Raw genomic sequence first — 15331 nt, forward strand, 5'->3', positions numbered from 1 at the left:
GGTAAGTGTGTATATGTTTGTGTGTGTGTGTCTGTGTATATATGGGTGTGTTTGTGTATATGTGTGTGTATATTTTTGTGTGTGTGTGGGTTTGTGTATATATGGGTGTGTTTGTGTACATATGTTTTTGTGTATATGTGTGTGTTTGTGTATATATGGGTGTGTTTGTGCATATGTGTATAGGTTTGTGTGTATGTGTTTTTGTATACGTCTGTGTTTGTGTATATATGGGTGTGCTTGTGTATATATGGGCGTGTGTGTTTGTGTATATTTGGGTGTGTGTGTGTGTGTGTGTGTGTGTGTGTGTGTGTATATGTATATATGGCTGTGTTTGTGCATATGTGTATATGTTTGTGTGTATATGTTTGTGTATTTTTGTATATGTATATTTGTGTGTTTGTGTATAGGTTTGTGTGTATATGTGTGTTTTTTTGGAGCTTATGTGTGTTTGTGTGTTTGTGTATATATGGGTGTGTTTGTGCATGTGTATATGTTTGTGTGTTTGTGTATATATGGGTGTTTGTGTATATTTGTGTGTGTGTTTGTGTATATGTTTGTGTATATATGGGTGTTTGTGTACATGTGTTTGTGTATGTTTGTGTGTATGTGTTTATGTAATATATGGGTGTGTGTTTATATGTGTTTGTGTGTGGTTGTTTGTGTGTGTGTGTAGGAGAGTATAAGTATCGGTATTGTTCACATTGATAACTTTTTTTTTTATGTTGTTGCAGATTTTGATGTACCAATTGGACTACGTCTTCGATTCGTTGGACTACTGCGTAGATCTACGTTTTTTGAAAATTTTAATAAAATGGTTAACGAGGGTTTGTTGGGGATTTCTTATTTCAATAAAAAAAATTGTCTTTGTGTTTTTTTTTCAAACTTTATTAGTGCCTAGATAATGGTAGTTGGCTGATTGACAGCGTCCATTATTAAGGCGGTACTTCGTGTTAGCCGGTGCAGAGGCTAGCACTAACCACCCATTATTACCCCGGTACCCACCACCACCAGGGGTGCCGGGAAGAGCTTGGTACGATCCAGTACCCGACCATCTGTTGTGATGGTCGGGTACTGGGGCGGCCGTAGGCTGGTATTATGAGGCTGGGAAGGGCCAAAAACAGTGGACCTTCCCACCCTTGTAATGCTAGGCTGCTGCTGCTGTGTTGTATAGGGCTGGCTATAAAAAAAATGTGGGTGACCCCCACGTCGTTTTTTTTTCCAAATTTAACAATAGACGTTGGGTCCCCCACATTTTTAATAACCAGCCATATACAAGGCCGCAGCAGCCTGGCATTACACGGGTGGGAGGGGCCACTGGTTTAGTACATTCCCAGGCTAATAACACTGTGTTTGTGGTTGGTTATGATAAATTGGGTGGAACCCCATGTCTTTTTAATAAAAATAATAAATAAATAATTAAAAAAAATGACGTGGGGTCCCCCCCATTTTTATAACCAGCCAGATACAACACAGCAGCAGCAGCCTAGCATTACAAGGGTGGAAAGGTCCACTGTTTTTGGCCCTTCCCAGCCTCATAGTACCAGCCTGCGACCACCCCAGGGCCCGACCATCACAACAGATGGTCGGGTATTGGATCGTACCCAGCTCTTCCCGGCACCCCTGGTGGTGGTGGGTACCGGGGTAATAATGGTGTTTAGTGTTAGCCTCTGTACCGGCTAACACTAAGCCTCCCCTTAGTAATGGACCTTGTCACTCAGACAGCGGCCATTACTAAAGTGATAGTAATAAAACTTGAAAATAAAACACAAAGACATAGATAAAATATTTTATTGAAATAAAGCACCCCCAACACAACCCTCATTAACCATTTTATTGATGAAAAAAAAAGCATCATCTAAGTAGTCCTCGAAACCGAAGTAGTCCAAACACCAAACCTGTAAAAAATCAAAAATATAAGAAAAAAAATGAAATAAAATTTGTCGTAGGCTTAGTTTCACTTTCATGTGTGATACTGACTGTTATACCATGTATAGAAGCCTGCGGCAAAGTTGGATTAGATACAGGGCGCCAGAAGACAGTATCATACATGGCCATACAGACATTTATACAAACATACATACATACATACATACATGCACATATACACATACAAACATGACAACATACATACATGCAAACATACATGCATACATACATGCAAACATACATACATGAAAACATACATACATGCAAACATACATACATGCAAGCAAGCATACATACATGAAAACATACATACATGAAAACATACATACATGCAAACATACATGCACATATACACATACAAACATGACAACATACATACATACAAGAAAACATACATACAAGCAAACATACATACATACATGCAAACATACATACATACATGCAAACATAAATGCAAACATACATGCATACATACATGCAAACATACATACATGAAAACATACATACATATGCAAACATACATGCACATATACACATACAAACATGACAACATACATACAAGCAAACATACATACATACAAGCAAACATACATACATACATACATACAAGCAAACATACATACATACAAGCAAACATACATACAAGCAAACATACATACATACATGCAAACATACATGCACATATACACATACAAACATGACAACATACATACAAGCAAACATACATACATACAAGCAAACATACATACATACATACATACAAGCAAACATACATACATACAAGCAAACATACATACAAGCAAACATACATACATACATGCAAACATACATGCACATATACACACATGCACATATACACATACAAACATGACAACATACAAACATACATGCAAGCAAACATACATAGATGAAAACATACATACATGAAAACATAAATACATGCAAACATACATGCACATATACACATACAAACATGACAACATACATACATGAAAACATACATACAAGCATACATGCAAACATACATACATGAAAACATACATACATGCAAACATTCATGCAAACATACATACATATACACATACAAACATGACAACATACATACAAGAAAACATACATACATGCAAACATACATGCACATATACACATACAAACATGACAACATACATACATACATACATACATACAAGAAAACATACATACATGCAAACATACATACATGAAAACATACATACATGCAAACATACATGCACATATACACATACAAACATGACAACATACATACAAACAAGCAAACATACATACATACAAACATGACAACATACATACAAGAAAACATACATATACATACATACATGCAAATATACACATACATGACAACATACATATTAAAATAAACTCACCTAAGACGTTCCCACGAAGAGCTGAAAGGTCCCGTCACTTTTCTTCTTACTGCTCCCATTCACAATAACATAGCGGTGGGCGCAGATGACGTAATCACGTGTGCCTGATATGATTACGTCATCAGCGCCACAACGCATTGTTACTATGAATGCGAGCGGCGCCAAGAAGAAGGAAGATGGCAAGTGACGGGACCGTTCAGAGCGCCGTTAGAACGTCTTAGGTGAGTTTATTTTTTTTATATATTTTTAGTTGTTCGCCGGGTGCTGATGCAGCACCGATGCGGCGGGTACAAACATTACATGTAGTGACAGGGGGGGGGGAGAAGTTGTTTGCCGAAACGGGGTGAATGTAGTGTAGTGTAGTGTAGTTGACATTCACGGTAAGTTCGTCTCAATCGGGCTTGCCATGCCCGCTTGAGACGAACATTCTCCCGATGTTGCTAGAACTACAGTATCTAGCAACATCGGGAGCGCGCACACTGCAGAGCAGAGCGGCTTGATTGACATCGAGCCGCTCACGCCCCTTTTTAGAAAAGATAACCAGCACTTGCTGAGTTATCAAGTGTAAAAAAAAGGCACTTGGGAAATGAATTTTTTAACAGCAAATGTTTTAAAATTCATTTCCTGCTTAGAATGTTTAAAAAAAAAAATTTTAGTCAACTTGGGACAACCCCTTTAAAGATGTATTTTTTTTTATATTGGATTAAAAAAAAACAGATCCATGATTATTAGGAAGCACCTATTTTAACCAGTTACTAACTGCCCATAGACTATAAACGTCCTGGTGGCCCACAACTATTTCTGTAGGGACGTTTTCAAATTTCCAGCAGAGTTTTCCCCTATACGCCTCTCCCACTCCTCTCAGAGTTAAATATATCACTTATTTTTTTACACAAGATCAAAGCCCTTTATGTCCTGAGAAAAACAGGACCAAATAAATATAGGTTGGCAAAGGAATAGAACAACAACTTGCTATTAACTTGGCACATGGCCAAAACTTGAATGAGGCCACCTCATTAGGTCCACCTTATTAGTACTTGATAGGACCCTCTTTCCCCTTAGAACAGCCTGAATTCTTAGTGGAATGTTATATCAATGTGCTGGAATTCTGATTAATAACCTCACTCTGTCTATTCCACTACTTCCTAAAGATGTTCTATAAAAAAGATCCGGTGACTATGCAGCCATTCGAATATACAGATCCCATTGTCATGTCTGTGAATTCAACCTGAGATGTGTACTTGGTCTTATGACACATTAGCTTGTTAAATTAGAAAAAACGATGTGGGGTCCACCCATTTTTCATAACCAGCCAGCTACAATATAGCAGCAGCAGGCTAGCATTACCAGGATGGGAAGACCCACTGTTTTGGGGCTTTCCCAGCCTAATAACACCAGCCTGCGGCCGCCTCAGTGCCCGACCATCACTAAATATCGGATACTGGATCATACCCAGCTCTTCCCGGCACCCGTGATGGTGGTGGGTGCGGTGTAATAATGGGGGTTAGTGCTAGCCTTTTCACTGGCTAACATTAAACCCCGCCTTAGTTATGGATGCTGCCAATCAGCCAGCAGCCATTACTAAGGTGGTAGTAATAGTTTTAAAAAAAATACAAGGACATAGAAAAAATATTTTATTGAAGTAAAAAAACAAACAATCGTCGTTAATAATTGTATTGAAAATAAAAAAAAAACGCTGTCATTAAAGTAGTCCTCGAATCCGAAGTAGTCCAACCACCAAACCTGTAACAAAACACACACGCCCAAAAAAAAAAATAGTAATGCATAAATAAAGCAATTATTATCTTACCTTTCCTAGGTCCAGCGCTGGAGATGCAATGTCAGTGAGTCAGTTATTAATGATCTAGAGCAGGGGTCTCAAGCACGCGGCCCGAGGATGGGATTAATAGCACTATTTCTATTTCAAAGGCGCATTCGACACATCTTCGCGCTCTGCATAAGCGGTAATTGAAGATGCGCCTACGGTCATCCAAGCCCCTTCTTGCAAATGGACGCATTAACTGCCTTGTCAGGGCAAAACCCTCATCTGCAACGATGACATATGGGATTGGTGAGCCGCTTGAGCCAGGGAGGATGGTAGATTCAGGCACAGCAAGTTGATTACTCATAAGCCGTTGTCCCATTCTGGATGAGTGAAATATGCGTGCATCAGCAGAGCTTCCATACGACCTAATGTCTACTATAGTAAAGCAAAAATGACTGTCCGCCAAGGCCAACAAGACGATAGAAAAATACTGCTTGTAGTTATTAGTATCTGGAGCAAGAGTGGGGGGGTTTCTTCACACGAATGTGCTTCCCGTCTAGTGCACCAATACAATGCAAAAATTGGGTGGCAGGAAAAATGTCTTCTGAAATATTAAGCCAGTGTTGTCGCGTGGGCTGAGGCAGCACCGTGTCCTTTAATCTCTGCCACAGCACGACACAGGTGGATGTCACAATTGCAGGAAATGGTGGTCACTCCCAGTAGAAATTCAAAATGTAAAGAATGGTAACTATTGCCTCTGGCCAGAAATCTACATGACAGCAAAAACACAAACAACAAAGAACACATGTTATGTGGGACATGAAACCCACAAAGCATCCTGTAAGCACAAATTGTAAAACACACATACCTCAATGTCCCAAGGAGTTTCTCCTATGGGGAAATGCAGCGCCGCATGTTTGTTTCCTGGTAGATGATTCCTGTACGAATCTGCACAAGCAGCATATCAAACGTGGCCACAGACATGCGGCAAAAGGATCGAAATTTCTCTAGGTGACGCCAGAGGTCATCATAGGTGGTATGAAAGTGCCCTTTGGAGGTGCGTTGGGCCACGAGGATGAACACAAATCCTCCCTCTTCTACGTGGTTGGTCCTGTAGCATGGGACGCCGGTCGCTAAATCTCAGAGAAATCAACCACGCTAGCAGCACATGGGCTAGCGACGTAGCCGGCATAAATGTGGATTAGAAGACAAAAAGTCAGTCAAGTGTGTGAACAAACACAATTTTTCAGCAAGATGAAAAAATGGTCATAACGTGCACACAGCAAGCAGGTGTGTGGCAGAGGTGCCTTTTTTGTAGGCTGGCCTCTCCATAACGCATCCCTCTGTTTTTTTAACGCGCGGGAAAGCCGCATGCCGTACGCGTGTAAAAAACGCTGAAACACAGCATATACGCGTGACCCACACACCTCCAACGCGTGCAAAACGCAGCATTTTTTGCGCGCGAAAAATGCACACGCTCGTGTAAATCCAGCCTTACTGTGAGAAATGTGAATTTATGGAATAGTCACCGCAGGAGCTGGTCACTGCAGGGACAGTAGATGGCTTTAAAAAAGGCTTAGACAATTTCCTAGAACAAAAAAAACGTGTTGGTATTGCCAGAGAAGGTTCTGCTTCCCCAACCCCCCAAAAAAAATATTTTAAGCTTTGTTATAAAAGTGGAAGACTGGGTATAGACCAGTATCCTGGATTTTGGCATCAATATATTTTAAAGTGTTATACAAATCATAAGGCCGAAATAACACTAGTTTTTGACCTGAAGCCAGGAGTGGACTCAATGCATGGCTTAAACTTCTTCCAGCTTAATCCACTTATAACTTTTGGCTCAAAACACTGCATGTGTGTTTCCAGCCTAATATGAATGTTATAAAATTGTCAACTGTTCTGTTTTGAAACAAAATCAAAATTTATTTTTAATCCTAACAGAAAATCCCAGTAAGAACTGGGATATAGTAGAAGATGAAGATATCATGCAGCAGTCTTCAGCAGAAAACTTCATCACCCTTAATGTACAGCCTGGGCTTCGCAGTACAGATCTATCATGCAATACTCACAATCATGAGGAACTTTCTCCTGACCAATCACAGATTGTTACCACAGATACAGCTGAGAAAATGGGTAAACGGTTTCAATGTGGTAAACAATTTACAAAAATATTAGGTGTTTTTACAAACCAAAGAGTTCACACAGGGAAGAAGTCGTATTCATGTACAGAATGTGGAAAATGTTTTTCAAAAAACTCACATCTTGTTAGACATGAGAGAATTCACACAGGAGATAAACCATATTCATGTTCAGAATGTGGGAAATGTTTTACAGAAAAATCAAATCTTGTTCTACATGAGAGAATTCACACAGGAGAGAAACCGCATTCATGTTCAGAATGTGGGAAATGTTTTACAGATAAATCAAATCTTGTTATACATGAGAGAATTCACACAGGAGTGAAACCGTATTCATGTTCAGAATGTGGGAAATGTTTTACAGATAAATCAACTCATGTTAAACATGTGAGAAGTCACAAAGGAGAGAAGCCGTATTCATGTTCAGAATGTGGGAAATGTTTTACAGAAAAATCAAGTCTTGTTAGACATAAGCGAATTCACACAAGAGAGAAACTGTATTCAAGTTCAGAATGTGGGAAATGTTTTACAGCTAAATCAAGTCTTGTTAAACATATGAAAAGTCACACAGGAGAGAAGTCGTATTCCTGTTCAGAATGTGGGAAATGTTTTAGAGCTAAATCACGTCTTGTTCAACATGAGATAATTCACACAGGAGAGAAGCCATATTTATGTTCAGAATGTGGGAAATGTTTCATCACTAAACGTAACCTCAGTATTCATCAGAGAATTCACACAGGAGAGAAGCCATATTTATGTTCAGAATGTGGGAAATGTTTCATTGCTAAACGTAACCTCAGTATTCATCAGAGAATTCACACAGGAGAGAAGCCATATTTATGTTCAGAATGTGGGAAATGTTTTACAGATAAATCAATTCTTGTTAAACATGTGAGAAGTCACACAGGAGAGAAGCCATATTCATGTTCAGAATGTGGGAAATGTTTTACAATTAAATCAAGTCTTGTTAAACATGTGAGAAGTCACACAGGAGAGAAACCATTTTCATGTTCAGAATGTGGGAAATGTTTTGCAACAAAATCAACTCTTGTTAAACATGTGAGAAGTCACACAGGAGAGAAACCGTATTCATGTTCAGAATGTGGGAAATGTTTTACAACTAAATCAACTCTTGTTAGACATGAGATAATTCACACAGGAGAGAAGCCATACTCCTGTTCATAATGTTGGAAATGTTCTACAGATAAATTAAGTCTTGTTAGACATGCGATAATTCACACAGGAGAGAAGCCATATTCATGTTCAGAATGTGGGAAATGTTCTACTACTAAAGGCAAACTTAGGGCTTATCAGAAAATCCACACAGGAGAGAAGCTATTTTGATGTTCTATATGTTGAAGATGTTTTACAAAGAAATCAAATTTTGGAACTCTTCAGAGAATTCACATAGAGAAGAAACAATATTCTCATTTAGAATGTGGGAATTGCTATAAGAGCAAATAAATATATATATATATATATATATATATATATATGTATGTATATTTTTATTTTTTTTAACATCAGGTTATTCACAGGCATTAAACAGCTAATAAGAGTGTTTGTTAATTTTTCGGGTAAAATTGGCCTGGATCTGCAAAAAAAATAAATAATTATATTTACCTGAGGAAAAGTATTGTGGATATAAGGAAGAAAAGCATAGCCTTGTTTACTTACCACGCATAGATGCTGAATTGTAAACATGAACCTTGCTTCTTTTTACTGTATTCATAAATTCACCCACACTGCAGGAGAAACCAGACAGACAGGAAGGACAATGTAAACTTTTGTTTTTAACATATATGGACATTTTTATATTTGACTTAAATTAAAACAGAATAAACATGAAAATTATGCAATTGAACAAAGCAACTAACAAATTAACTTTGCAATTGAATAAAAGAAAAAAATCACAGATAGTTTTTTTTCATAAAAGGAAAAGTCATACGTTTATCACTACCTTAAAGACCTAGAATTAGAATCAGGGGTGGCGCTCAAAATCACGCCCACATGTGGTGGCAAATGCCCACATGATTTTTCCAGTAATACCACAGTATTTACTGGCTAAATCGTATGTCTCTTTTCTCACCTACAGTAGTATTACAAAAAATAGCAATCCAACGTCATTTACCTGATAAATCAATGTTTTTGGTAGAAGTGATCTTTCTACATAGCAAATAATTGACCTGTAAGTGTAGTAGAGAAAACCAGATCCAACAATTAGGACATGCATACCACTCATTCTGAATAATTAAAGAGGCTCTGTCACCAGATTTTGCAACCCCTATCTGCTATTGCAGCAGATAGGCGCTGCAATGTAGATTACAGTAACGTTTTTATTTTTTAAAAACGAGCATTTTTGGCCAAGTTATGACCATTTTCGTATTTATGCAAATGAGGCTTGCAAAAGTACAACTGTGCGTGTTGAAAAGTAAAAGTACAACTGGGCGTATATTATGTGCGTACATCGGGGCGTGTTTACTACTTTTACTAGCTGGGCTTTCTGACGAGAAGTATCATCCACTTCTCTTCAGAACGCCCAGCTTCTGGCAGTGCAGACACAGCCGTGTTCTCCAGGGATCACGCTGTGTCGTCACTCACAGGTCCTGCATCGTGTCAGACGAGCGAGGACACATCGGCACCAGAGGCTACAGATGATTCTGCAGCAGCATCGGCGTTTGCAGGTAAGTCGATGTAGCTACTTACCTGCAAATGCTGATGCTTCTGCAGAATCAACTGTAGCCTCTAGTGCCGACACGATGCAGGACCTGTGAGTGACGTCACAGATCTGCACTGCCAGAAGCTGGGCGTTCTGAAGAGAAGTGGATGATACTTCTATACACAACGCCCAGCTAGTAAAAGTAGTAAACACGCCCCGATGTACGCACATAATACACGCCCAGTTGTACTTTTACTTTTCAACACGCCCAGTTGTACTTTTGCAAGCCTCATTTGCATAAATACGAAAATGGTCATAACTTGGCCAAAAATGCTTGTTTTTTAAAAATAAAAACGTTACTGTAATCTACATTGCAGCGCCTATCTGCTGCAATAGCAGATAGGGGTTGCAAAATCTGGTGACAGAGCCTCTTTAAATCATTAATTGAAAGGGACTTGTTTAAAACAATAGCAGTGAGGAGTTAAATTGGTGTAATCATTCAATCTGTGGAATGAGGTGTCAATTTTGGCCCTTATTCAAGGTAGGAGGGTCGCAAATATTGCACATGTTGGTTATAGTGCATTTCTTTCTGAAATACTGGGGAAAAAACATGCAGAGAAGTGCAGCAAATTATAGGCTGCTCAGCTAAAATTATCTCAAATGCCTTGAAACGGCAACGAAATCCTAAAAGGAAGGAAGCGGGGAACTACTGTTCGACTGGATCGAAGAATAGAAAAAAATGCCAAAGGTTCAGCCAATGATCACCTCCAGAAAGATCAAAGAAGATCTGAAGTTACCAGTGAGTACCGCTACAATCAGAAGACGATTAAGTGAAGCCAAGTTACCAGCAAGAACTTCCTGTCAAGTCCCGTTGTTGATAAAAATACATGTTCTGAATAGGTTAAAATTTGCCAAGGAACACATTGAATTCCCAAAGAGAAGTGGCGCAACATTTTGTGGACTAATGAAAGCAAAAGTGTTCCTTTTGGGTCTAAACAGTATTTCAGATGACCCCGATCACTGAATTCAAGTCACAGTATACTGTGAAGATAGTAAAGCATGGTGGTGCAAAAATCATGATATGGGGCTTTGTCTCATAGCATAGTGTTGGGCCTATTTATCTCATACCAGGGATCCTGGATCAGTTTGAATATATCAAATACTTGAAATTATGTTGCCTTATCACGAAGAAGAAATGCCCTTGAAATGGGTGTTTCAACATGACAATGACCCAAAACACACCAGTAAGCGAACAACATCTTGGTTACAGACAAACAGGATTGAGGTAATGGAGTGGCCAGCCCAGCCCTGACCTCAATCCCATAGAGAACTTGGGTGAAATAAATATTTTTATGAAGCAAAACCCAAAAATGCAAAAGAACTGGAATGTAGTCCAATCTTCCTGGACTGGAATACCTGTTCAGAGAGGTAAAAAGTTGCTCGACTCCATGCAACACAGATGTCAAGCACTTCTCAGAAACAATGGTTATGCCACTAAATATTAGTTCAGTAAAGTGAAATCTGAAACATTTTTTCAGTTTACATGACATTTTTGAGTTTTTAAAGAAAAATGCTGGCACTGCTATTATTCTGAACAGCCTAATATTCCTTTTTGTTTCTTTTCTGTAAAGGATTAACACAAACTGATAAATGTTGTTATTGTTTTGATTTAGAATTGAATGTATAGTATATCTACTGCATTTGCATTTAGGCAAATACAAGTTATTATAATGATTTTGCGCTTTATTTGCTTTTTTAAACTCACAATTTTTTTGAACACAACTGTATATTGATCCTGCTTTAAATAAATTTCTAACACCACCTGCTGGAACATACCGCAGACCCACAAGAGTCGGTACACTTCATCACGCATTAGTAGATCTATAGAGAAAGTTTTATTTCTGATCATTCCCCTCACTTGATGGAATTGTCATAGGATTGTAGTGTATCCTGCAGACGTATGAAATCTCAGTCCCTATTAGAATGCTCCCTGATACCTGAAACGAATACTATATTACATACTGTCCAGAGGAGGCTCTAGTAGAGGTCTCATCTCTTTGTTATACTTACACCTAATACAAAACCATTTTCCAGTGGCCTTAGACACTTTAAGGCCTCATTTACACGAGCGTGTGCGTTTTGCGCACGCAAAAAAACGCTGCGTTTTGCGTGCGCAAAAGGCAATTGACAGCTCCGTGTGTCATCCGTGTATGATGCGCGGCTGCGTGATTTTCGCGCAGCCGCCATCATAGAGATGAGGTAGTCGACGCCCGTCACTGTCCAAGGTGCTGAAAGAGCTAACTGATCGGCAGTAACTCTTTCAGCACCCTCGACAGTGAATGCCGATCACAATCTACACCAACCTGTGAATAAAAAAAGACGTTCACACTTACCATGAACTGCCTGCTTCCTCCAGTCCGGTCTCCCGGCCGTTGCCTTGGTGACGCGTCCCTCTCTTGTCATCCGGCCCCACCTCCCAGGATGACGCGGCAGGCCATGAGACCGCTGCAGCCTGTGATTGGCTGCAGCCTGTGCTTGGCCTGTGATTGGCTGCAGCCTGTGCTTGGCCTGTGATTGGCTGCAGCTGTCACTTGGCCTGAATTGTCATCCCGGGAGGTCGGACTGGAGGAAGAAGCCGGGAGTTATCGGTAAGTCAGAACTTCTTTTTTTTTTTACACGTATATGTATATTGTGATCGAAAGTCACTGTCCATGGTGCTGAAACAGTTTAAGTCTTTCAGCACCGTGGGCAGTGACTGTCTCCTGACGTCGCGTACCCGAACATTTTTTGCCGGGTTCGGTTAAAACGAGTTCGGCCGAACCCGGTGAAGTTCGGTGCGCTCATCACTAATTTGACACTCCGTTTGGATGTTTGTAACCAGAAAAGCACGTGGTGCTTTTCTGTTTACATTCATCCTTTTGACAGCTCTTGCGTGATTTTCGCGCATGTAACGCAGGACCGTCAGTGTGGCATGCGTTGTTTTCACGCACCCATTGAAGTCAATGGGTGCGTGTTGCGTGAAAAACGCAAGAATATAGAACATGTCGTGAGTTTTACGCAACGCACTCACGCTGCGCAAAATTCACGCATCGTCTAAACAGCCCCATAGACTATTATAGGTGCGTACGACACGCGTGAAAACCACGCGCGTCGCACGCGCGTATAATACGCTCGTGTAAATGAGGCCTAAAGGGAATGTGTTGCTAGAATTTTTATTTTTTTTTTTTCAGTTAAACAGTTAGTATATAAGTGATTACACATTGTTTTAATTTTTTACATTTTTTCACAAGTCAGGAAATATAAATTAGATTCTAATTTATAACATTTCCATGTGCTGGTCACTAGAGGGAACAATTCCCAAAATTGCAGCATTGGCAATGTGGTAAAGCAACCTCATTGCTTTATGCTGCAAATTTGGGGTAGACACACTCGCTCTAGTGTCCTCACACAATCCCCCCTCCCTTCTTCTGGCTAGTGCCAGGAGAGGGAGGGGTTTGAATGTATTCAAACCTCCTACAACGTGTGCCGCCATTTTCTGAGCGACTGCACAGTAGTAGGAGGTTATACAGCGAGCAGGCCTGCGAGATGAGAGGAGACCAGCGAAACGAGAGGAGACCAGCGAAACGAGAGGGGACCAGCGAAACGAGAGGGGACCAGCGAGACGAGAGGAAACCAGCGAGACGAGAAATAACTATGTCATGGGCATCGACGTATATGATGCTAGGAGTCCCTACTTCCCCTGTTCCGCAATGAATCTTTTTGTGCAGTACATGGGGAGGCTTCATATCGAAGCATGTTTTGTGGCTTCATATCCATGGAGGCTGTGTGGCATCATATCTATGGAGGCTGTGTGTCATCATATACAGGAAGGATGTGTGGCATCATAAACAGGGAGGCTGTGTGGCATATCCAGGGAGCCTGTGTGTCATCATATAAAGGGAGGCAGGGTGGCATGATATTCATGCAGTCTGTGTGGCATCATATACATGCAGTCTGTGGCATCATATACATGGAAGCTGTATGGCATATACATGCGGTATGTGTGGCATCATATACAGGGAGGCTGTGTGGCATCATATACATGCAGTCTGTGTGGCATCATATACATGGAGGCTGTGTGGCATATACATGCGGTCTGTGTGGCATCATGGACAGGGAGGCTGTGTGGCATCATATACAGGGAGGCTGTGTGGCATCATATACACAAGCTGTGTGGCATATACATGGAGGTTGTGTGGCATCATATACAGGGAGGCTGTGTGGCATCATATACATGCATTCTTTGTGGCAACATACATACAGGCTGTGTGGCATCATATACAGGGAGGCTGTGTGGCATATACAAGGAGGCTGTGTGGCATCATATACAGGGAGGCTGTGTGGCATATACAGGCAGGCTATGTGGCATCATACATGCAGTCTGTGTGGCATAATATACATGGAGTCTGTGTGGCATAATATACATGGAGGCTGTGTGGCATATACATGGAGGCTGTGTTGCATATACATGCAGGCTGTGTGGCATATACATGCAGTCTGTGTGGCATCATATACATGCAGTCTGTGTGGTATATACAGGGAGGCTGTGTGGCATCATATTCATGCAGTCTGTGTGGCATCATATACACGGAGGCAGTTTGGCATCATATACACGGAGACGGTGTGGCATATACATGGAGGCTGTGTGGCATCATATACAGGTAGGCTGTGAGGCATCATTTACACGGAGGCTGTGTGGCATATACATGGAGGCTGTGTGGCATGATACACAGGGATGCTGTGTAGCATAATTTACACAGGCTGTGTGGCATATACATGGAGGTTGTGTGGCATCATATACAGGGAGGCTGTGTGGCATCATATACAGAGAGGCTGTGTGGCATCATATACATGGAGGCTGTGTGGCATCATATACATGGAGGCTGTGTGGCATCATATACATGCAGTCTGTGTTGCATCATATACAGGGAGGCAGTGTGGCATTATATACACGAAGGCGGTGTGGCATCATATACATGCAGTCTGTGTGGCAGCATATACAGGGACGCTGTGTGGCATATACACGCAGTCTGTGTGGCATGATATACAGGGATGCTGTGTAGCATCATTTACACGGAGGCTTTGTGGCATATACATTGAGGTTGTGTGTCATCATATACAGGGAGGCTGTGTGGCATCATATACAGGGAGGCTGTGTGGCATCATATGCAGGGAGGCTGTGTGGCATCATATACAGGGAGGCTGTGTGGCATATATAGGCAGGCTGTGTTGCATCATATACATGCAGTCTGTGTGGCATCATATACATGGAGGCTGTGTGGCATATACATGGAGGCTGTGTGGCATCATATACAGGTAGGCTGTGTGGCATCATACAGGGAGGCTGTGTGGCATCATATACAGGGAGGCTGTGTGGCATATACATGGAGGCTGTGTT

General features: G+C 40.8%; 1 protein-coding gene across 1 annotated transcript in view; it reads left to right on the forward strand.

The window, feature by feature from the left end:
* The window catches only part of LOC142663191 (uncharacterized), a 36695-nt gene extending 27187 nt beyond the window's left edge, over positions 1 to 9508 (forward strand). Inside the window, exon 5 of the mRNA XM_075841650.1 lies at positions 7039 to 9508. Coding sequence (XP_075697765.1) covers positions 7039 to 8420 — 1382 coding nt within the window. The 3' untranslated portion in view covers positions 8421 to 9508. The remainder of the gene's footprint in view (positions 1 to 7038) is intronic.
* Positions 9509 to 15331: the final 5823 nt, after the last annotated feature.

Source organism: Rhinoderma darwinii, chromosome 1 (genome assembly GCF_050947455.1).
Source record: "Rhinoderma darwinii isolate aRhiDar2 chromosome 1, aRhiDar2.hap1, whole genome shotgun sequence".
Classification (NCBI taxonomy): domain Eukaryota; kingdom Metazoa; phylum Chordata; class Amphibia; order Anura; family Rhinodermatidae; genus Rhinoderma; species Rhinoderma darwinii.